This window comes from Salarias fasciatus, chromosome 9 (genome assembly GCF_902148845.1).
Source record: "Salarias fasciatus chromosome 9, fSalaFa1.1, whole genome shotgun sequence".
NCBI lineage: Eukaryota > Metazoa > Chordata > Actinopteri > Blenniiformes > Blenniidae > Salarias > Salarias fasciatus.
Window position 1 is genome coordinate 23,554,227 of NC_043753.1, and position 24,851 is coordinate 23,579,077.

At 46.7% G+C, this 24,851-nt stretch overlaps 1 protein-coding gene across 2 annotated transcripts in view; it reads right to left on the reverse strand.

Moving 5' to 3' along the window:
- Positions 1-303: 303 nt before the first annotated feature.
- The window catches only part of adarb2 (adenosine deaminase RNA specific B2 (inactive)), a 177,442-nt gene continuing 152,894 nt past the window's right edge, over positions 304-24,851 (reverse strand). For both annotated transcript variants that reach the window (XM_030099726.1, XM_030099727.1), the window contains 6 exons: positions 16,189-16,357; positions 13,587-13,738; positions 11,049-11,217; positions 6,399-6,580; positions 2,611-2,792; positions 304-610 (listed from right to left, as the gene is read on the reverse strand). In XM_030099726.1, coding sequence (XP_029955586.1) covers positions 434-610; positions 2,611-2,792; positions 6,399-6,580; positions 11,049-11,217; positions 13,587-13,738; positions 16,189-16,357 — 1,031 coding nt within the window. In that variant the 3' untranslated portion in view covers positions 304-433. The remainder of the gene's footprint in view (positions 611-2,610; positions 2,793-6,398; positions 6,581-11,048; positions 11,218-13,586; positions 13,739-16,188; positions 16,358-24,851) is intronic.

Consider the following 24,851-nt stretch of genomic DNA (forward strand, 5'->3'; position numbering starts at 1 on the left):
CAGTGTGTTGAAACGAGTCCGTTACCACGGGAGCGCTGTAGCTAGCACGTTGGGCTGCGAGCTGGTGCTGTTGGCTGCGGTGGAAAACGCTGTTGTTATTGTCCATCTACTGTTTACTATGTAGCAGTGTCTGCCGTTTCCATGGAAACGGTTCAAAATGGCTGCGTTTTTCCCGATGGTGACGGTCGTAGCGTTTTCAGGAAGTAGCCATGTGAACGGACTTTCAAAACACGACGAAAGTTTAGCGTTTTCACTTAAAAAGATTTTCATATGAACGGGGCACATCTGGAATGAAACACATACACACACACACACACACACGGGGTGATGGCCTTACCCTGCAACAGGTATGAGGGTGTGAATCGTTGAGTGGTGTTCTCATAAAAAAATAAAGGTTAAACACACACACACACACACACACACACACTCTTCCTCACACCGACAGCAGGAACTGTTCCTGCTCCGGGGGTTTTTTGACCCAGGTGCCGAGGCCCGTCTCCTGCAGGGACTTGAACCACTGCTGCTTGGCTGTCTGGTAGGGACGCGCCGCCATCTTGGCCTCGCAGTACATGATCTGGCTGTCCGCCGAGTCGGACACGTGGATCCCCAGCTGGAGGGGGCGGACAAGACAGAGACAGAGAACGGAGAATCCGTCAGGGAGGTGGAAGCACGAGGCAATGCCAGGGCAAAAGGGGCAAAAAGGTTTATGGAGGTAGTTGGAAGGGGGGCAAAAAGAAGAAGAAGAGGAGCGAGCAAAACAAAACGAATGAGCCGGCACAAATGCATTTGGGTGGGGTTGGAAGAGGGTGGGGGGCTTCAACAGCTGTGTAATCTCCCCATTTAAATTTCACAAGCAATTGAACATTCTCTGTGCTTTTTGTGCATTTCTATTGTCGCGAAGGGGAAACAATGAAGATCAGAGGAGAGACAAGACGGAGAGAGAGAGAGACAGAGAGAGAGAGAGAAAGAGAGAGAGAGAGCAAAAGTTTCTTTTGGAGATTAGTGCGACTGCTCTTGCGTGGCCCGTCTATACGGCGCGCGGGGAGCACTTAGGGCGGGGGCCTCCTCGAGTACTTCTCCAAATAATTATGGTTTCATAGTCATTATGCTTTAACGGCCCGCCATTTGGAGATGCAGCCGGTGTCTGTTACGTAAAAGCTTCCGAATGGAAATCAAAGAGCGTTGAGGAGCGGAGAACCGAGCTAACGCTCTTCGACACGCTCGCAGAGGCGGCAGATGTTGCCAGGTTGAGGGGTTTATCGGCGGTGGAGAGGAGACGGGTCTGCGGCTGAGCTGCCGTGTGTGCACAGGCCGTTCAAACACTGGTGTCAGAACCTAAAATGTTATTATGAGTTTTCAAGCCTCTGCAGATTTTCGTCGGGTCAGAGCGGGTTTCATCCGAGGAGCAGCCGTCTTTTTTGTGTGCCGTCTGCACAGGCTGAATAACACCGCGAGGCGGAGAACTGTCCCTGGACGGGTTACACAGGCTGAGAGAGGATCCTGTGCGCCATCATCCTGATGAAGACCGTTAATGTGAGCATCTGAAGGACAGCGGCTTGCTGTTGAGAGCCCTTCCTCTCCTTGAAGGTCTGACTTTTTGCCTCGACTTGCTGACAGTGCACTTTATTAGCATTGGTTTGTGATACTATCCTAGTTTCTAATGCTCTTCATGGACGTCTGATTAGGTTTAATATTCATGATCCTGGGGTCCTTTCTCTGTGAAGTTTACATGCTGGTGACCCTGGATTGTGTGTGGTTGTCTCTGTTTGTCCTGGCGTCTCTCCGGGGCAGATCCTGCCTTCAGCCCTCAGCTGGAGAATATGACTGTTATAACCTATCACAGATGAGTGAAACATTGTCTAAATTAAATGTGATTATTCCGCAGCCTTATATTAATTAAACAGGACAACATCATGTTTTTCCAGCGAGTAACAGATACGACGTGGAAGGACTTCTTTTTAATTAACTTTTAATTAGTAGGACTTCATCCACAGCAGACATTTCCACGTGTCTACAACAAGCAGGAGAACAATGCAATTAATGACACTGACAATAGCTGGGTTTCAGCTCGTCTTCTTGGTTGTATCACAGTGTGAAAGTGGAAGCGTCTGCAGCGAGAGGAGAAGCTCGTGGAGGAAGATGAGTCACGGCTTCTGTCAGTATTTTTGCCGTTCCCTTTCATGACACCCTCACAGACGCACGGGGATCACTCGCATAATTACACTCTGTGATACTGCCGTCACTTCACGTCATGGCCATCAGCTTCAATTATCTCAACTTTGTTTGTGGAGGTCTCCTGTAGTGAAGTGGTGACTGAAAAAACAACTGCAAATCTTGAATTATGAGCTCATGTTGTCACTCTGCCTGTAAAAGAGAGGAAAACACAGCGATGGCCTGCAGACGGAAAACTAGGAAAAGAAAAAAACTTTTCACTGTGTTCTGTTTACATGACAAAGGTGTTTGGATTCACAGAAAACGCAGCTTCTAGAACCCGATCTTTGATTCATGAGCATGCTTGATGGGGCTCAAACCATCGGCCTGGCCCTGTGCATGAACTGTGCGCGGCTGCGCGTCAGCACGAGCACGGCCAAACCCTGCAGCTGAGCTCACCTTCCGGTGCAGCCGGTTCCAGCGGGTGAACAGGGCGTGCTTGCAGAGGCGCGAGGGCGTGCCCGAGTCGCGCCGCCGCCCCGTCGCCGTGTTGACCACCTCCAGCTGGGCGTCGCCCAGCGTCCAGTTGACGCTCACGCACGAGGCCTTCCCCGGCTGCTGGTGCTCGGTGCTGCTCAGCCCTGCGGGGGAGACGAAGGCCAGAACGGGGCTTCAGTCGGGTTGGGCTTGTACGGTGCAAAAACCAAACCTCTCACACAAAGCCTCAAACACATAATGCACTTGTGAATATAAATTTGCAACTGTGTGCTTTATCCCTGTTGTTTCGTTTAACCTTCCTTCACCCTTGCCTCGCTCTCTCCCTGAGGCTAATGGCGATCATAAAGTTTTGCAGCGCTGCAAAAAAAAAAAAAAAAAAAAAAAAAAAAAAAAACTGGAGTCAACCCGGTCCTGAAACTGCGTGACTGTTTATGTGACGCTCTGCTCCACTCAGAGACGGAGGGTTGGACAGAGAGGTCCATCAAGCAGGTATGAAATATGCTCCTGCCATTATACGAGCGCTGATTTGCTCCTGCGTCCCTGAAGTTATGTCTGAGTGTTGCCAGCAGTATAAGCTGTAAATATCATCTCCAGCCACAGAGATCGGGCGCCGCCTGCGGTGGACTGTCACTTCCTGCCGCCCGCCCGCCTCGCTCTCTGGAGGGGAAAAGCACAGCGAGGCGGAGGAAAGAAAGAGAGAAGCGGAGGCAAAGTGGAGGCGAGCGCCGGTCACATTTGGTCCTGTGGGGAGAATTAGCGCGTCTGCGTTTGGAGAGCAGGTGTTGGCAGAGGTGCTGGCACCGTGGAGGAAACGGAGCTGACAGCAGGGCAAGACACACCTCCGAGGCCTCGGGGCAAAAAGTGTTGGTCAGGAACAATGTGGAGTAAAACAAAGCGACGGAAAAGCCTGAAGCTTTCGGAAAGCTACACGTTTCTAGAGAACTTTTCTCAGAATAAAGAGTTGAAATATCAAACTGTATTGACTCACATGAGGATTTCTTCAATGTATAGCTGGAGACAGTGTCTCAGCACGTGTTCTCTGCAATAAACCCTCAAAACTGTCTTCAAAAGAAGCGTGTCTCAGATTTCAGATCGACTTCCAGCACGCTCATTTATGTGACATCCAGGTACCGTCAGCAGGCAGAGCGACGCCCGAACAACAGCCGCCTCTGATCTCAGCGGCTGACAGATGCCTTGTTATAATACAATACCACAATACACGCCGGCAGATCATCTCACCCCTTCCCCACACTCATTTCCCCGTCTACACTCCTCCATTCACCGTTTCTCACCTCTTCTTTTCTGTTGCTCCCTGGAACTGGAATGAATTGCCTGCCACAGTAACAATCCTCCAAGTCTCTTATTACCCATCTCCTCTCTCCTGTGCAGACGCACCTCTTTGAACAAAAGGGCCTCCCATCCATCCTGCCTCCTTCCCTCTTCCTCTCGCTCCATTCATGGCTCATTTCATCCCTTCAATGGCTCTGACTCGTCTGTTTCTGTAATAGCCAATTTGATTTTCCCTTCATTGAAGACTTGATCAATTTCTCTTCTGGGAAGTGTTTGGCAGACATGAAAGAGGCAGAATCGGAGAATTCGGGTTGTGGGATTCGCGGCTGTTCAGGCACACACGTCCCACATCGGCTGCGTGTTCGTGTTTTCGCACGCCGCATCCATCCTGCATGGCTGCACGGCTGCAGGCCTGTGGAGACGCTGCTCCTGAGGACTCAGCTCCACGAGGACAGGGACTCTCTCACCGTTGGACTTGATGGCAGTGGATGAAAGGTTGCTGTTTCAAATCAACTTTTTCACATAAATTAATTTATAATGTGACATTCGGGTCAACATACAGTAAGTGCATACTGGATTTAATAGAAGTAATCATTCTGAGCAGTGCAGAGAGCAGCTTGACTACTGTTTCTGTTATCTGCTTCTGTCTCTGCTTCGCGTCCCTAAAAATCGCGGCCGTCCTGTCGCAGTGTGTTCCTGGAGCTGCGGCGGGCCCACGGTGAAGGACGACCGGGCCCATCGACGTGTCGGGCCCCCGGGGTCCAGGTGGAGCTGCGTTGGCTGAGCGCGATAAGAGCGGGGGCCCTGCGATCCCCGGGAGTGTCGTCCTCCAGGCGGGGGGTTTGGGTGCTCCTTTTGAATCGCTGTGGACTCACAATAGCCGGGGTGCTCATCAGAGGAAGTGAAAGGACGGTGGAGGACATGATGGTGGGGACATCTGAATGCAGGGGGGGGGGGGCGCTCTGTCTTTCTTCATCCCCCTCTCTCCCCCTGCCCGTCTCCCCCTCCCTTCAGACTGAAAAGCTGTCCGATAAGAGCTGTGATTACATTGATTTGGTGTAGGGCCATCTCGCCTGTCTGTCCGTCCGCCGCCGCTCCTTCACCCCTCTCCCCTCCGATGGACTGTCGCTACTCGAGCTACTGCGCTCATTTCCACGGATCCACACATCTCAGATATGACCTGCAGCTTGTTCTACGCAGAAGTAAGAAAAAAACCCTCTGCAGACAAGTCAAATGACTCCATTTAAAACTTCCATCGACTAATCCTGAGGAATTCTCACACAGGGCGATCCAGCACTGTTATTAGTCTGGATAAAGGCAGGCTGGGTTTACCCAGAGGGCCCCCCGCCTGCCCTTCAAGAAGCACACCCCAAAACCTGAGGAAGGCGTCTGCCGCTGACTTATCCGCCGTGTGCATCTGACAGGCCGTAATGTGTTTTCCTGTCGCTGATTGTCACCGCCTTTGTTCTTATCGGAGCTCCCCAGCAAAGCGAGCGCGCCCCACATCTCGTCTGTCGCTCAGCCGCCGCGGCTGGCCCAGATGGGAAGCGATGGCTGACGCACGTCTCTGCGCGCCGGGTGTCATTCAGATCCTCTTCCAGCATTCATCTTCACTACAAACGGAGGCCCGGGGTCTCTCGGCGGAGCCCCCCCCCCCCCCCCCGAGAACAAGGCGAGTTCGTAGCTGCAGCTCGCCTGGCTGGCACTGCCGCGGCGTTTGTTATGCGTGTGTTCGTGTGTGTGTGGTGGTTGCTGCTCCATATATGTGATCTGTTGTGAAGCGTTTGACACATTTAGTCAGAGAAAACCGAGGAAACAGACGACTGAATACATGTTTCCTTTATGTACATGACTTTTTTAAGACTCGGTGAACACAGTGCCGTCAGATCTAACAGGTGGGAAGAGAAGCGTCTGGAAAGAAGGTTGAGGCGTGTCTAGCGAGGCAGTTTTTCTAAGTGGCTTCAATAAACAAACTCCACGAAATCCTGTTTTTGTGGAACTTACATGGTGATCCTTACAGTTTTACAACTAAAACCCTTGTGCATTCCACAGACTGTTCCACAAATAGAACAAAACAGAAACACTTTTCTTTTCTACTCCTTAAAAACAGAAAACGGAAATACGCTTTGTGACCAGAAGATTTATTCGCTGGAATCAAGTCTATTCATGCAGGTTTGTTCCACACGGTCCACAGTTCTTATGAGCTTTAATATTTTGACAGTTGTGACCTTTGAGGAGGGAGAGCAGCGAAACAAAAAGCTTGATGAGAAGGAAGAAGTAGAAGAAGAAGGAAAAAAACACTCCAGGACCTGCTGGATGACCTTCATACGGAGGCAGCAAACACTTCACCGTGTCACTTTTTCTGAGTGGAGAACTTCCTCAAGTCCAACACTCTCACAGTGTAATTCATCACCATCACCGTGACGTGTGTGTGTGAGTGTGTGTGAGTGTGTGTGTACCGCTGAGCAGGGGCTGGTTCCGTCTGTAGGTGGGGGGCAGGGGGCCCAGGCGCTCCTGCCGCTGGCCCAGAACCCGGCTCAGGTGCCCCGTGTGCCGCAGGCTGCCCACCGTCACACTCTGCAGGTACAGCGGCTCCACGAAGTGGCTCAGCAGCGCCCCCTGCAGGCCCAGGACGTTCCACCTGGGGGGGAGGGAGGAGAGCGGTGATGAAGAAAAGAGGAGGGAAGAGTAAGGAGGAAGAGGAGGGGGGGCGAGAGCAGAGACGGAATCAGGAGGAAAAAACGGTTAAAGCGACGAGGTGAGGAGGAGAGAGACGGATGTGAGAGCTCCGATGACAGGGAGAGACAATTTGATCATTATCTTGATGTGGGACGTGATGAATAACAGGCGCTGCACTGGGAACACACAAACACACACGTGTGTGTGTGTGTGTGTTTCCCCACTCCCGGAGACAGAAACCATCATCACCAACAACAACGCGGCCAAAGGTCAGTACATCAGCATTCATTACGTGGAACAACACATTAGCACGCGTGCATTCATCAGTGGCGGCGGGGTTAACGCACCGCACGGCGCTGCGGCGCAGCCTCCGTCCACATCCCTCACCCGACGCTCTGCTCGGGGCGGATCCGCAGGCGACACCGAATCACTGGACTTGACCACTCAGGAGCGAGCTGGTCATGTGGCAACGACCAGAACTACCGACCACCACCTGCTACCACCAAAGCCCCACCCCCATCACCTACCCCCACCACCACCACCAAACCCCCACCCCCATCACCTACCACCACCACCAAACCCCCACCCCCCATCACCTACCACCACCACCACCACCAAACCCCCACCCCCCATCACCACCACCACCACCACCACCACCACCAACCCCCCACCCCCATCACCTACCACCACCACCAACCCCCCACCCCATCACCTACCACCACCACCACCACCACCAAACCCCCACCCCATCACCAAACCCCCACCCCATCACATACCACCACCACCACCACCACCAAACCCCCACCCCATCACCAAACCCCCACCCCATCACCTACCACCACCACCAAACCCCCACCCCATCACCTACCACCACCACCACCACCACCAAACCCCCACCCCCCACCCCATCACCACCACCACCAGCACCGTCCTCTCTGTTTAGCCAGCAGATGCTAATTTATGGATGGCAAATGATAATTAGCGTGTTTATTATCTTTCTGTGCCTTCACACGGCGACAGGAGGCCTGCTGGGTACCTGAGCGCCGCTCTCTCCAGCGCATTGGACTAATGAACTTATGCAAAGCACAATCACAGGCTCCACATTATGAAACAAATTTCTACATCATTGTTCTTTTTGTTAATCAATGTCTCTTTATCATGGATGCAATTATAGCGGCTGCTTCTTCTTCATCTCTCTCTTTTTTTTCGGGGTGTGTTTTTTTTCCCCTCCTCTCCTCGCCGGCTTAATAATCACTCATTACGCCTTCTTTTGCTTGCCAAGCAGTCAATTAACATCAACGGCTTTCTGGGAATCGCTAAACGGGCTGAGGAAGCAGCGGCCGCTCGCCCGCCTCCGCCTTACCTGCAATCTGCTGGCAGGATCTGTCCTTCCCTCTCAAAAGGAGAAGGAGGAGCTCTGTTTTAAAAAAAAAAAAACTAAAAATCATGCACGTACACGTGCACGCAGCCACCACCAAAACAGAAATAGTTTAGCTTGAAATATTAATTTACCCAGAAAGCGACACCGTGAATCAGAAACATCTTCTAATCTCATGCAAGAAAAGACAGCCATCTGGCTTGGGTGTGTGAGAGAGAGAGAGAGAGAGAGAGAGAAACCTCCTCTTTCCCTCTCTCCTCATCTATCGTTCCCCCCCTCCCCCGGTAAACGCCAACCATTAAAGTAATGTGTTCATCTGCATAAAACTGCAGTGGAATGGAGAACATCATCGTTATATGAAAGCCATTTAGGCCCCTCAATTAAATCCAGCTGTCGGCCTCAAATCAAATATTAGCGAGAGGGGGCTTCGTCGGGCCCCAACTAAGAAAACAAAGTGGCGATCATCAGGTGAGGCGGCGACGATGACTGTCACCCGGGATGGCCCCCACACCCTAATGTCCCCCCTGCTTGAAGCTGAACTAACTATAATAAAGTGCAGGAAGTGAGGGGGAATAAAAAAAGTAATGGGAGACTGCAAAATGAGTGTGACAGAGGACAAAAAGAGTATCCAGGGGATCACTTTAAGATTGCACTATAGTGTGTGTGTGTGTGTGTGTGTGTGTGTGTGTGTGTTGAGTCGGCGGTCCTAAGCTCCTCTCAGTTCCACCCTCCACTCCTGACCTTGATAAACTAGCCCTCGGTGACCCACTCACTTTAACGACGACCACCGATCATTTACAGCGATAAAGGAAGGAAAAAAGAGGAAGCTGTGGAGCAGAGAGAGAGAGAGAGAGAGAGAGAGAGAGAGAGAGACGGGTCCAGGAAGAGGGGAAGAAAAGCTGGGTGTCCCTTCTCCTTCCCCGCCTCCACCCCACCCCCCCCGTCACTCTATTTTTTTGTAAAGTAATTGCTTTCACCCCTGTTGGTGACCTGGGTAGATTTAATCACACCATCTCCAGCCATGGCCAACTGAATCAAATTGGTCAAATTAACAGCGGCTACACAGGAGAAGGGTTCACCTCTCGCTTGTGCTTTCTCTCTTTTACTCTTTGTGTTTGTCTCACACACACACACACACACACACACGCACACACACACTCTCAGCTGTGGTCCTGTATGGCTCGGTTGGCACAGCGCGGTGCTTACTAAGCTAAATTCATGGCTCCGGCTCCCGTTGAGGCCGAGTCGTGGAGGAAAAACAGAGACTATATTAAAAATTGATTTCAGATATTTCAGGAGACGGAGCGTCAGGGGTGGAAGTGAGGAATCACTGCTGTGGAGTATCTTCAGCTGGCGTTGAGACGTGCCGGCAGCGCGGCTCCGGGAAGGTCGTTTTAAACTGTCGACGCTTTATGTCAAGATTAAACTTAATTTGAGTGAAACAATAAGAATGAATCCTCTGCTATGGTTCGCAAAATATTTTAATTTTACTTTTTTAGAGGTAATAATTTCAAATATCATCAACATATTTCAATATTGGGAGAATTGAGCGGGCTAACATTACAGTTTTGCTCAAAGTTGACAACAGCTTCAATACTGCTTGAAATAACATTAAAGAGGTATTAACTTGTCGACTGTGATTTTTTTTTAAAGATGAACAACATGAGTGAAGATAGAAGATATTTCCACAGAGTCAGAGTTTTCAAAAAGTTGTATTTGAAATTGCTGTAACTTTAAATGTCCTTTAAACAGACATTTAACAGGCGACAAAAGGTTTCCATCGTCACTACAGTGTAAACAGAGCCTCAGTTAATTGATCGTAACTTGTTGGAACGTCTCTCCTTGAACCCTGCTTAGGACTTATATTCTTTTGTGCATTTAATACCGTGTGACTTTCTGTTACTTACTGCATCAAAGATTATCAACATAACAGCTCCACAACTCTCACATCAGTGTCAACACAGTTCAAGTACGTTTCTTTAATTGCTTTCTGTGGCTCCATTTAATGACATGATGCTATTTTTAATCACATAATTGGAGTCGGGAGTATGATCAGGGCTTTGATACCTTTTTTCCCCGTTGATTTGGAGAAATATTTATCCTTATAATCAGTTTCTGCTTCAGCCAAAGACCGAAGTGCCGTTCTTACGATTGGCTGGTTTAAGACTTTCAGTTTTGGCAAATGTGTCACATTTGAACCCAGTTTGTGTTTCGGTGAATTCATGTAATTAACACGTTATTAGCATTACTAAAAGCGTATTTATTTACTCTGAGCTGAATAATATCCTGCTCTCACCTCTTCTGCTGTGCATCACCGTTTCAGATTTAGACTATCGTTACACAAATGTTTGATAGGGATTTGTGTGAAGCAGTGCCAGTGTGTACGCACTAAAGCCTCCGCTCTTCACACATGGAGCCTGCGCAAAAGCAGAGGCGGGAGAGAAAAGCTGTCCGCATTTAGCGTGGCCATCTGTCCCGCTCTGGCCGACCAACATGTGGACGATGCGGGAGCAGTTCTGTGGAGAACACGAGCGATCGCAGCGGTGTCCGTGAAATCCCAATCAAGTTATTTCAAATCTTTTAACGTCATCCTGACATGTGTGCATGCACCCTGTAATGCAGATAACCCGGCAGACCACAGCCTGTAAAGGGTTGTGGGACTCATATCTCAGAGATGAAAACAAAGCTGCCATTAATCCTCCAACTCATTAGAATTGGATTAGCGCTTCACGTCATATACGGGAGATCAATACTCACAGCTTGAGTCCACAGAAGGCCTCACACCTTCAGCTCATAGCAACACATCAGCTGATCTTTCTCAGCCTACACGGTGATGATCACACTCTCCCCCGATCCAGACACAAAAACTTCAAGTCTGAATCTCAGCATTTCTCCTGAAAGGTGCCTCCATCAACAACAGCAAGTCAAACCTGATTAATGTGAGCAGAAGACGGCAGAGGCAGCGCGGCGTGCGACAGCTAGACGGATGCTCTGGGTCTGAGCTTCAGTCTGACAGCAGCGTGAAACCCGGAACACACTCAGCGAGGCCGACCTGGTCATCTTGTCGGTGCAGGACATGGTGATGAGCTGCTCCCCCTGCAGGACGCCGTCCCAGGTCTGCACCGCGCCCCGGCATCGCACCGGCACCGTCCCCTCGCCAGACTCGATTTTGGTCCGCAGGTGGCTCCGGTGCTTCCTCATGAGGTGCCGGCTGCTGTGCACTGGACCGACACAACAACCACAGCGTCAGGCTTCAGAGAACAGGTTAGAATCACATTTTCAAGAATCAAGACTCTTAAAACTAAAAAAAATAGATGACAAAATGTGTTGATAACCCTCTGGAGCCTAATTGTAACAAAGGTGTGAGATTTTATATAAGAAAACACTTCCTTACACTTTGAGAATAGACCTCAAAATGAGAACAAATCTTTAGAGAATGCATTTTGTACAGTCTACCTGCAAAAAAAAAAAAAAAAAAAAAAACTAGCCTGGAAACAATAAAAACGCTCTAATTATTTTCTTGTTTGAGTCATTTTCAGTCTTGCTCAGAGTTTGAGTCTGTGGCTGCATGTAATGAGAACATAAGAAAGTGGAATTAAAGGGAAGTCTGAATCTCCCGTGTTTCTTGTGGGGACTGACGTTGACCTGCCGTGCAGGTCGGAGAGCGAGAATCATCACCTCGGAGCGTCGCTCTTTGGAGAGTTAATGTTCAGCTTGGTGCCACCTGGCAGGACAAGTCCTCGTGCGATTAGCACTATTAGCTCTCAACGCCGTTTGTCCAATTTCATGCGCCTTTGTGTGAGTGAGCGAGGGCGGCGCGACCTCTGCTGCTCTGGATCCGAGGAACAGCGGACCTGCTGTCTGCATGTTCTCCATGTGGACAGTTCTCGTGTTTGTTTCAGTAGCCTCCTCTGTCTTGAGGCTGTAACCTCATCCTCTCTTAACCCCGCCACCGCTGTTGCTCTGGCTCATCTGACAGCAGCTGAAAATTAAGCCCCCAGCTTCTGCCTTGGAAATGTTTAAGAACAGTCGGGGAAAAGGTGCTCAGTAATTTCCTAATCTCTGCGGGCGCACTGTAGAACATTCAAAAGGTTTAATGACTAAAAACTTTAAGGCTCCTTTGATGACGGCGTGGTATTTTCTCCCCCTCCTGCTCTTTTTTCCCGCTGCTGCGTGGAAATCTGTACATTCACCCGTCTCCAGTCAGAGCTGGGAGGAGCCAAATAAAGACAGCGTTCCAGAAAAACGCCACGCTAACCATCTAAATGAATACACAGCTCATTTTCAGTCTGTAAGCAATAAAATATGCAGTCAGCATGGCGAGGTTAAAAGAGGCTAAAGACAGTGTGGCATGAAAAGGGATGCCAGAGTGTGTGATAAAAAAAAAAGACGAGCAGGATGAGTGTCAGAGAAAATGATCTGCCTGTGAAGCGGAGAGATGAGCTGACATTAAAAAGATCACATGTGCATTTAAACCAGCTTCGCTCCTACTTCCTTTTTCCTTGTTGAATCATTTTTTTTTTATGGATGGATTCCTTCACCTCTTTAATCCACATCCCGTCTCTCCCCATCCTCTCGTTTTTATGTTTTCCTGGTATTTATTGTCTATTTGTTTCATCCTAATGAAACACTGCACTACGCAGATGACATTTAGATTTATGTGCCTCTAGAAAAACAATGAACTTTATTTACATGACGTTTCAAGTGACAACTCTCTATTTTTGCATTTTCATTTCAGAAAAGTTTCACATCTATATAAACATTGAAACGGCAGACACGCTGAAAACAATGTATTTAGCATGCCAGGCCACCACATGGCGCTACAACAAGTTGGTGAGAGGAGGGATTTTTAAATAATAAACCCGTCATCTGCAGGTTTAAAGGGTTTTTTTTGTTGCTTTAATTCTGCTGGTGCTAAACACTTATTCAGGTCTTTTAACTGAGCACATTTCACCTGCTTCAGTCTGGTTTTGGCTGGCTGGCTGTTCACTTTACCATCCAGTTTAAGACTCCTGTATTTCCTGATCAGCCTAAAACCAGGCTTGTATTTATATGAGTCCCGTCCAGACGAGACTGAGCTTCACGCTGCAGCTCCTGGACTCTAGAAGCATTGGAGACACTGCTTCTGTATATCTCTGTAAATCTGAAAACCTGCCGCCTCTCTTTGACTTTTAATACCTTGTAAGAGGCTAAGTTTATGTGTGAGGCAGCATATTTTATATCTTTACAGGGTTTGTTTATTTTCTACACAACACTTTGGCCCTCTGTGGTTAAAAAGCTGTACAGACAGCTGGAAGTGGATCAGACCGATGCAGCTGCAGGTTTCTTGCTTGCTGTCTTTCAGTATTTTGATTTTCAATGACCTTCATCTCTGCACTGTTACACACATTTGAAACACTTGTGCATTAAAAACACACCCACAGGTTTAATGTGGAGGAGTTATGTCAAAAATGAAGAAGTTAACTTTCTAGTCTTAATATATTACTTTAACTGCAATAGACGAAACATTGTTGAAATAAAAACCAAATTCATGAGACATGTCTGAAAGTGAAGCGCCGAGAGTTCCTGTTGCTAAGCGGCGGAGTCTTACAGTCGGTGGAGATCTCGTACGGCGAGTTGAGCCTCCCGTCTCCGCACGGCGACGTGCTGACGTACATGTGGAAGTGGACGTTGTCTCGCAGTCGGTAGCTGAACTCTTTGTGGCGCACGAATATGGACTCCTCCCAGTCCTCTGGTCTTTTACTGTGGCAGCGGGAAAGAAAAAGGACGAAGAAGAAGAAGAAGAAGAGAAAAAACAACAAGAAGGAGAGAGACTGATGAGAAAAGTAGCAGCATTCATCACGGCAGAGGAAATAGGTTTCCCGCTTTCTTTTGCAGTGATGAAGTGAGGCTGAGGAGCGGCGGGACGGACAGCGGCCCGCTCTCTGACCACAGCCCATTCTCTGCCTGTCACACACTCCCGGACATTACTCAGGCTGTACAAATAACTCCGGGGAAGCTCCTGGTCTGCACACACACCGCAGACAGCAAGTAGTCAACATGAAGGTCACTGACAAAATAACGGACGCTGGTAATGATCTCTGTTAGGAAATGAGGTAGATGGAAATATGGATTTCAGGATTTATTTGTCCTCCCGATTACAACACAGCCCAAAACATGGACTAAAACAGTGAAAAAGATGCATCTGCATGAGTAAATATAGAAATACTGACTTTTAAAAAAAGGAGAGAAAGTTGATCTTATTGATATTTCTCTAAAACGTGTTCATTGAATTGTTTTTTGCAGAATGTAGAAAACTATTAGCTAAATATATGAAATACATTCATCATGTCTCACATTCTGTTGGTTTGAGTCCCTGCACAGAGAGGACGTCTAAATGAAAGCTTGTAAACTGTTTCCAACACATTTCATTTAAATGCTAAAGTGCACGGCAATAGTAAAGTCGATAAATAGGCTGCTTAAAGCTTAAAGCTTTTACCGACGTGGCGTCCCTGTAAAAACCAATAATGTCATCATGCTGACCATTTTTAATCCAATAAAGGCAACTCTGTAAGAGGACATTTGAGACATTATCATAGTAGCATTATGCCAATAATGTGATAATCTATTGTATAGCTGAAATATTATTAAAGAATCCTTCAAAAACCAATAAATGAAGCTGATATTGCAATAACACATAAACAGGGCTGCATCGCCTGGAAATAACTGTGACTCCAATTGACTACAGCACATTCAAAATGAGCAAATTATTACTTTAATGGCCATTATTGCCTTATTTCTACAGTTTCGACTCATAAAGGCTCAATTCATGGGATTTTAAAAACACATTATTCTTCCTATGGTAACTGCCCCTGTATTACGGTGCTGTTACTGGTTCCCATGGGTTAAAGCATGGCGTTAGCTACACGCTTCATTATGGGTTTGAAAAGCATGGACACGTTCAGTCTCAGTGGTAAAGCTTTAAGGTATTTCTTTGTACAGCACTGGGTCTGAATGGTGCTCGATAAATACATTTGCCTTTCCGAATGGATGACGAGAAGTGACAGACCCACAGAGACATAAATCATACCACGATGTGTTGTCTGAAACAGAATAAAAATCACCAGGTTGAGTTATATTCCTGAGGACAGGTACGATTGTTCCATCCATTCAAGGAGAGGTGATTAAAAATGAATAATAAAAAAAAGTGTCACATAATCTTCCCATTTGTCTCACATCCATGAGGGTGGCGCCAGAGCGCCCTCCCACCGCACGTTCAGAACTGTGCATCGCCATGCGAAGCACGCCCGAACTCCTCCCGTAACCTCTCCTCTGCCTCCCATGTCCTTTCACTCAGCGTGAAAACGCCGCCGCTTCTGGCATTTTGCTTGGTCATTTCATTACGACTTATCTTCCCCATTAGCGGTTTTTCCCCGAGCCTCCGCGGCGGCCGTGCGGCGCCGCGCCCAGACAAAAAGTCAGTGCAGCGTATGCAAATATGACATTCAGCGATCTCCACTCCTCTTCCGCTAATCTGAAACATCGGCCTCGCCGCGGAGCAGAAAACACACGCCGGAGGCAGTCAGGAGTCAAAACTCAAATCAGGACCGTCTCTTCATCCGGGTAAAAAAAAGAAAGAAAGCTTGGCGAGTCCTCGAAACCGAGACCCTGAACCGAACCGTCTGAGGATGCTGTTTAGTCGAGGACTGAAAAATCCCCAGTGAACCGAGCGGAGCAGTTTCCATGGAGAAAACGGTTTGGCACTGAGGCATCAGGTCACCGAGAAAAAAACAAGATATGAAGCCATTAAGCACACTGTGATGCATATCTCATCAATTACAGCTGCCAAAAGAAGCGTTCTGGAAACTGAAAACTTAAAGTGGAGGCTAACTTCGACTGATTTACAGCCGAGGAATGAAAACTGCTGATTTTCATCAACTCAAATGCAATTTTCCTCCATTATTCTCCTGTATTGATCCTAGACAAGTAACAAAACACAGCTCTCTTAGGGATGTTTTATTATTTTATTGGGTGAAAACTTTAATTGCTGTTTGTTTTATGTTTTAATGCAGCTTTCTGAGATCACTTTTTATATGAAATAAATTAAACATCTATTTCTTATATTTCTCTGTACTCTACACACTGTTTCATAGCACAAATAACTAAAATCTATGTCTGATTGGCCATTATGAGGTGGCTGCTGCGTCCATTACCTCAAGAAGAGCTCGAGCTGCGAGTAGAGAAAGCGAAGCAGCGCCCGGCGGGCCGTCACCTCGGCGTGGCAGTCGTTCACCACCTGGCCCTGGTCGCTCAGGTACTCCCCGTTGATGCACTTGGTGCCCGTGGAGAGCGCCACCACCTGGGCGTGCCTCAGGTCCAGACCTGTGGAGCAGAAACAGACGGATGTCTGAGGTTTAAAACGGCGGCGTGTCCTTTCCTCACCTTGCCACCTGCTTTTTGTCATCATTAGGGAAAAAAAAGTAGTGTGAGAAGAATAAGAAAGGATGAAGACAGAGCTACGTTCCTGAGACTGTTAATATTAATGAAAGGAAACCAGAAGCAAGGAGTCCAGAGAGAAAAGTCCCGGAGACATTTTTCATCCGACTCGGTCTATTAAAGGAAAAGCACTTTACTAAAAGTTGACGCACGTTTCATCAGTGGAATCATGACCTGCCAGTCTCCACAATCATCACCTGCACAACAAGCAGCAGTGAGCTATTCAGGCCTGCTTCAGGTGTGTTACGTTTGCTCAGGGAGCTCGTGCAGCCCCCGCTGGACAGACTTCAGCATCAGCAGTCATCGTTTTCATTTTCAAAATACTGACGTTTATTGCACAACCTGAAATTCAGCCAAAAAAAGAGACAGAAATGTGAAATCCACAGTGTCTCTCTACAGATTCGTGTTCATCTCAGGCTGAATGATTTCTCTCAAACTTTTGCTAATCTAATATAACTTTTAAAGAGGAAGTTTTTACTCCAGAAACTTACCATTTAGTTATTTGTGTGTCATATATTATCTGCGCTAACTCCACATTTCTGCTAGAATATGTTCTGACACTGCGGAGATCTGTTTCCAGGCTGCACAGTGGGGTCATGTTTGACCTCACAGTGAGAAAACAACCAGCTGAGTGTGGGTTTGTGTCTGTTCTGTTGTGGAGTTTGAATCTTCTCTCTTTGTGTAACGAAGATTTTCTCCTGGAGCTCCAGTTTCCTCTCACAAGACTGTGATAAATATGTGACAAATATGTGCTTCAAGTAGATCTGTGACTTGAAAACTGTCCATATTTGTTATGTTTTCCCCGGTGAAACCTTAGATTGAACACAATAGCATAAAGCAAGGGTGTCAAACATGAGGCCAGTGGGTCAAAACTGGCCTGTATGAGGCTCCAATCGGGCCGAAAAGATAAAAAAAAATCAAAGAAAACATTGAATTTGTTTTAACATACTTCTTGAGAGCAGCAGACACGACACACCACTGAGCACCGAGCTGAGATATCAGTGGTGCTAACATGAAAGCTGTTGCTGTCAAACCAGCCTCCCAGCCATGCTTTCAGGGGGAGGCTGTAAAAACTCCCAGAATGCAACAGCTATAGGAGAATCGTTTTGGACATTTGACTGTATTTTGCTTCAGAAGTTTTCATTAAAACTGGATTTATGTTGAGATTGTAGTCATTCTCCATAGTGATTGTTTGGTTTAGTGGAAATATCAACGTTTCCATCATGTATACTCTGCGCCATCACAAAGAAAAACTTTAAAGTTTGAATATAAAGGTTATTATGGCCCCATTTTACCAGTGCAGCTCACTCGGAATGGAATTGGACCGTATGTAGGTCCTGAACTAAATTGTGTTTGACATCTCTAAAGGAATAAACGACCAACAAAAAGAAAATGGACGACTCTAACTTGGTTAAACGGGGGGCTGGGGGGGGGAGGGGGCTTCATACCAAGAAAAACAGAGAACACATGAGAAGCAGCTGACAAAATAGGTCATTCTGACAGATAACTGTAGGTTATTTCCATAAGCACCGATCTCTGAGCAGCATAAGTGGAAGCGTCTTTTCAAAAGCTCCTATCACGCCGCCGCAGCCTGGATTAGCTGGGTCTGAGCAGCGAGGGAGGCAGAGAGCCTCCACCTGCACGCTGGGCTGGCTCCACCACATCGGCCTCACGCGAGGACGCCGTGTCGCCACAACCATGAAGGCCGCGGGCTTAAGAACAGAGCGAAAACATGACGCATTTCATTAATTTACCACACAATGTTTCAAATGAAAAAGCTTCGCTTTTACTTTAAAGATGATCATGACTTATTTCACTGGACTCATAATGGATTTGTCCTGATTGTCTCCTCTGATCCACATCATATTACAGACTCTGAGGTTTCATCAAAAACTGAAATTTAGACATTAAAACATCTTTAAGACCAGTGATGTTACCTTCAAGACAATAAACATGACAAGAAAGAAGTTTTCTCACAAAAAAAATCCTAAAAATATTGCAATACTAAAACAACCGTTGTCCATATTTTGGAATAAAAATCACTTGTTGATGAGAAATAAGCTGTGTTGGTGTAATGATGCTGTGGCCCTGCAGGGGGCACACTGTGACGGGTGGAGGCCTCTGCTGTCTGTCACACTCAGGTTCAAGCTTCACACATGCAGCATTTCTCACTGTGACACAAGAAAGCAGAGAAGAGGCCGTCCTGTTTCCTGTTTGCCTTTTTTTTTTTGGACAAAGACACTTTAGTGGAGGACTGGGAGCAGCGCAGAGCCACGCGACTGACGGACAGATAGACAAAGGCGGTGCAGAGGTGGAGGTGTGCAGGAGGGCCGGGGCTGGATCAGCACACTAACGGCTTGCCATTCCTTCCTTGGCTGCCACAAATCTCTCCCATCGCCTCTGAAAGTCAGGCTTCGCTGGCTTCTGGCAGACCTGCGGGCGCCGCCGGACCGGCACATGAGCTTTTATCAGCCGCAGCCCAGATGGCACTGCGGCGTTCGAGTCCTGACACCTCCACTGATGAGGAGGAGGAGGAGGACGGAGGGCGGGGGAGGGGGGGAGTTGAAGGAGGTAGAGGTGTGTGTATGTGTGTTTTAATCTTTCACTCTGGAAAGTACAAAAACAGAAAATAATATTTTTTATTGAAAAACTCTCTTTCTGAAGGAAATCGCCAAATTCATCTTAACTTTCTCACCTTCCTACTTTCATAATTTTATTGTTAATCACATTCCATGATATCTATGGAAGTCTTTCCAATGATTCTGCCTGCAATCAAACTATGGAGTAACTTCTACAACAGTTTCCATTAAAGTGTAGAAACCTGACTTCACCCCAGTGGGACTGTAACTCCTCCAGTTTTCTGATATTTCTACGTCTTCGTCTGCAGAACTCGTCCTGACGTTCAGCCAGCTGCACTGCGGAGCCGTGGGCTCAGACATGACCGTCCTCGGCTCTCCACCCTCTGGATAAACAGCGTCTTGCGGATACAGTAAGTGCACCTGTTTGCTCCGGCAGGCCTGAGTCAGATTTCCCAGCCTCCTGTAAGCTTCACGTCACCACAGCCATGAGTCAGGAAACTCTGAAGATCCTCTGACGGGCTGGAAACACAAATGAGGCACGTCGAGTGAGGCATCCACTTTAGTCATCCTCTCTGGAGCAGCCTCCCCGCTGAACGCCTGGCAGTGGGACGCAGCCTAACAACAGACACAGCCTGGTCCAGGCGGCACTGCTTCCTGCGCGAGGTCAAAGGGCGCTGGAGTCCATCCCAGGGTACAGTCACAGGACAAAAACACACACACACATACACTCACACTGTGGGGCAATTTAGGGTCAATATTAACCTCACATAGAACATGCAAACTCCACACAGAGACCGTCTCGTTGTGAGGTGAGAGCACTAACCACTGCACCACCGTGCAGCCTCTCTCACTTTATATCATTTAAAGTGAATATTTTCTATATCAGTTATGTTGTTTTCCAAAGAAGCAGCTCCCTGCAGAAGAGCAGGCTTTCAACTCACTTAAAAAAAAATTAAAATTGAAATTATACACCTGAGTTCACCCAAGTGACTGGTCTGCAGGCCTCTGAAGGTGTTTCTTCCCTTCTTCATTTACTTCAACATGAAGTCCTTTTCATAACTCTGTCTAAGAAATAAAGTTTCTGTGTATTAGTGCTGGTGGACAGTTCAAGTTCTTAGCTGGATGTTTCAGAAGCAGCTCAGCTTTAACAGTGTACGAACGGGTCAAACTGTGTCACTCAGTGAAGTATCAGCAGCGTCTGAGGTGGATCCAGCTCTCCCCACGTTCTGTTAAACTAACCAGCAGCAACACAGACGGAAAGTAGGTTAAACATTATGGAAAAACACGCGACGCTGCGCCTCCATGAGAATCTGCACTTCCTGAGTTCATGCGGCGACGCTCCCTCTCGGCGATGAAACCCACAATTCCTCCTGGGTGATGAATCAAGTTCAGAAAGGTAACAGACTCTCCCAATTTCATTCCCCTGCTTTTCCCTGCCGTTCCACTTTGCGATTGTTTAGATCAATTTTGCAGTGGATAATTTCTGCTGCGCTGCTCGCTACCCTCCCATGAAATTGGCACTGAGGTTGCCTTCAGTTTGCGGGAGAGAGGAAAGGAGGAGAGATGAATGAAAGTGAGGGAGGGAGGGAGGGGAGGAGAGGGAGGGAGCGAGCCCCACAGGCGGTGTGCTGTTTTTAAACCAGGAATAATCAGCTGCATCACAGAAACACAAAGAGAGACGGTCAAAAGGAACAAGGTGGAGAGGAGTCAAAGGCCTGAGGCGCTCTTCACACACAGCTACATCTGTTGATTACTGGTGATTCAAAGATGTCACACCCCGGGATAACAGCACTGTCAGAAAGCATGTACATCACAGGCGGAGACCTGGAACCACTCACTATAGCAACTAACCCGACACTGCAGCTCTCAGCACTGTCACCGGCGTCTAATGGGGAGACAAAGCACACACCGCTCACTATGGCAACTCACACACACACACACACACACACACGCCGCGCCGCGCCGAGCCTTTTCCTCGACAGGCGCACGCAGATGTTTATTTAGTATTTTGATTGCTGGAGCTGAACTCTGCAGCAACGACAACAGAGGGGAGAGTGTGACGGGAGGTGTGGCGACAATCAGCCGAAGCAGGGCAATTTCCCCGTCAGGAATTAAAGGCAATTCATGCGGGCATCGCCCAGATCAAAAGTGCAAGCAAATTACAGTGGAGTGATTGACACCCCGAGCGGCCATATTCCAGACATTACCAGGCTTTTCATGAGGACAAGTTGGGCCGTTTAAAGCACTGAAGTCTGCGTTATGTCGAGCCGCGGGGGGTCCGGAGTGGGGAAAGCTTTTGTGACAGATTCAGTCCACAGGACTCCATCTGTCACTCCGCTCCTCCTGAGGACTGGGAGAGATGTACCGCCGCAAAATCAAACGGCTACAGAAACAAAAACTGGAGATCTGAGAGTACGATCGAAAAACACAACGAAAAAAAAAAAAAAAAAACAGAAAAAAGAATGTGACACCTGTTAAATTACCTGTTCTCTTTCAATCAACAGATTGCAGAGATGCTCGTCTCAGAACACACACACACACACACTGATGCTGCAGAATTCATATTCAAAGCAGAATATTGCTCCAGTCGAGGCTTGTGACGACCAAAAATCTGACAAATTTGTTGTTTTCAATGCAAACAAGCCCATGGCATGTTTTCATTCTGTTATTTCCTTCATGCTCTCCTTCGCTTCATCTCGCAAAAATACTAAAATACAGTGAGTAGATGGACACATTAGATGTATTATTTCAGGTTATAAACAACCAATAATATAATGGCCAATCATGTAATAATTTTGGTCTTTTTCAATATAAAAAAAAAATCTAATAATGTAACAAGTTCTCAGTCATTACAATAACATTTTGCTAATAATCTAATAAGTTGATTGAGGTGGCGTTAAAAAAAAATCCTTTAAAAAGTGATAACTGCAGCCAATAATGTAATGAACCATAAATAGGGCTGCATTTCTTGGGCATAAAAGTATTTTTTTCAGGTATTACAGAAAATAGGTCCATTGGATGGAACAGTCTTCTTCTTCTTTGTTGTTTAACGGCGGATGGCACCATTTCATCAGGCGCATTACCGCCTCCTGTCGCTATAGAGTGGGATCAAAGAACAATCTAAATTCTATGTATTATCCCCGTTAAAACAAGGTATGAGATTAATGCATTCCGACTACATACCACACGATTCATGGAAAACTGACGAATTCCTTCTCTACTCAATTCCTCTTTAGAAATTGACCTTTCAGGATGGAACAGTCATATTCATTCACGGAGGACAAACTCTGCCACACTCTCGCTCAGTCATGGCGAGGAAGGGATGCAACAGTGAAAATGCATCAGATTTGTGTCTCTGCTTCAGAAAAGTTTTGATTTTGCACGACAAAGGTCAACTGTTTACATGGGAACAGCAGAAATGATGAAAACTTGTTGAAAACTAGCCTTCACTGGGGTCACTGGGGTTGAAGGTGGACACAGAGCAAACTACATGCTGGACTAATAATGAACATTTAGCTCAAACCTAAAAAAGGTTCAGAAACATTACGATTGGTTATATTTTCATATTTTTATCTGAACCAGTTGTCAAGCAGCTCAAACATATGTGTGTGTCCTGTGTGTGTGTTTAATGGTGCATCCCTTCCGCCCCGAAACGCCGGTGCACTCCACTTGCTCTGCCTGCGCGTTTGGCAAAATGGCCTCTCACCACCAGGCTGCATCACACTACATTACACCGCGCCGCAGACGGCGGCGAGGCGGGACGCCCTCAGCCAATCGCAGGGCTGGATTTAAAGGGACAGGCTTCAGATTACCACACAGGAAGCCATCAGGATCAGTATCAATGCCAATATCGTATATTCTTTCTGCAGCACACACTATTTGACATGTTGAATCAGCTCTTAATTATTTAATACTGCGGTCAAATAAAGACGTTATGAAAAGAACGTGAAGACAAAAGAAACTCAGCCTTTCAAACACATCCCCTGCTACAATAAATGAGTTCTCATTTTTCCTCATTATTCATGGGAGAGGGACCCGGGTTTGTTTAAGATGCACTCTTTAATTTTACGATGTATAAGTCTGTTATGACAAGCAGTGTAACAAATGAAATCCCCCCCAAGTGCTAAAGCGCAAAATGTATTCACATATTTAGACAAATGATTAACAATAAATGAACTATTTAAATGAATAAACCCACACTTGCGGAGAAAAAACAGCAGCTATACCTCCGAGCAGTCATTTATCCTGCTTTGAAAGTTCATTATCTGGTAGCAGTGGGCAGCCAGCACACCCACACGAACTCACAGAAGCCGAACTTCATGCCACATTGTATTTCTGAGGGAAACATAATCAGTGACCATCCCTGTATGATTTATAGTTAATTCTGTACAACACTGGAATATTTAATTAGAGGGAAAATAAACCGTAAGGAAAAGTTCAACTTTTTATATAATGAGCTACTTGAAAAGTTTTAATTCTACATGAGCAGGGAGGAAACACTGATGCAAATAAACATCTAACTCAGGGGGTCTCCTGACTTTATGTGCCTCACCGAACCTGAAGCTTCTTAATCCCAACTTCAACAGAGCAGGAACGTCTTTAGACGTGGAGGAATGTGAAGTGCATGAAGAAAAAAGCTGGGAGAACATGCAAACTCCCGGAGAGACTCCCAAGAGTTATTCCAAGTCATCAGTCATGCTTCGCTGCAACACCATAACTTTAGATAGTCAAAGCTTGTCAGTACAAATGAGAGTTTTTCAGCACTTTAGTTTTATGTGAAAACCGTCTCTTAATGTGCATCAGAAGCAAAAAGTAGAAGTAAAAAAGAGAATAAGGATTAAAGTCAATATTTATTTCCAAATGACTGAATTTGTGAAACTAAAGCAAAGCATTGAGAAGAAACGTCTCCTTTAACTAATCGCACTGCTTACGGACAGAAACCTTCAAAACTTAAAGACGAATAATTAGAAGAAAAAGTGATTAACAAAACTGTTCACGCAGTTAGCAGAAAGAAAGAGAAATCATAAACTAAGGACGCATTACTGGGGATATTTTACGGGTAATCACCAAAGAAACCACTGGGACTGTTAAACAGGAAAAAAGAAGAAAAAAATCCATATAAATGACATGACCATGAACTTTGCAATGATCCATTATTACACATGCCAGCTGCAACTGACAGACACTGCAAGGCTATTATCAGAATCCCTTTATTCTCTATGGTTATAAAACAGGGGAAAATGTTTCCTAATAAGCCAGCCATTATCTCTGAGCACCATAAAGCACACATTAAAACATTTTCTTCTGAAGCAGAACCGGCTCCCAAGGTCAACTCTTAGTCAAGTGGTTTTTCATGCCATTTAGGTTGAGCTTCACAAATCCTACCTTTCATGTGTGCTTTTCATCACAAGATGTTGGATGATTACGCTGAATGTCATCCAAACCCGTGTCGTTTGAATCACGGGGAAAAATCTCTAAAAATGCTCGGCGCTTAGCAGAAAGAAAGAAAGTTGGCGGCGGTGGAGAAAGCACCCTGTTGAATCTTTATTAGCCCTGAACGTATAAGGGTGTCTTTGTGAAATGCTGCTGAAGCTCTCAAATCTCTCTCTGGGCTGTAACACACCCTGGGCACATCTCTGCTGCGACGTTTTCCTTTTTTTTTTTAATTTCCTGCTTACAAGCTGTTTTGTTGCCGGATATGATTATTGAAACGCTAAAAATCTGCGACAGCCGGAAAAGCAGATAAAGAGTGTAGAGAAATCCCCGTTTGAAAGTGGATACGCGGCGTGGAAAAACCGCCG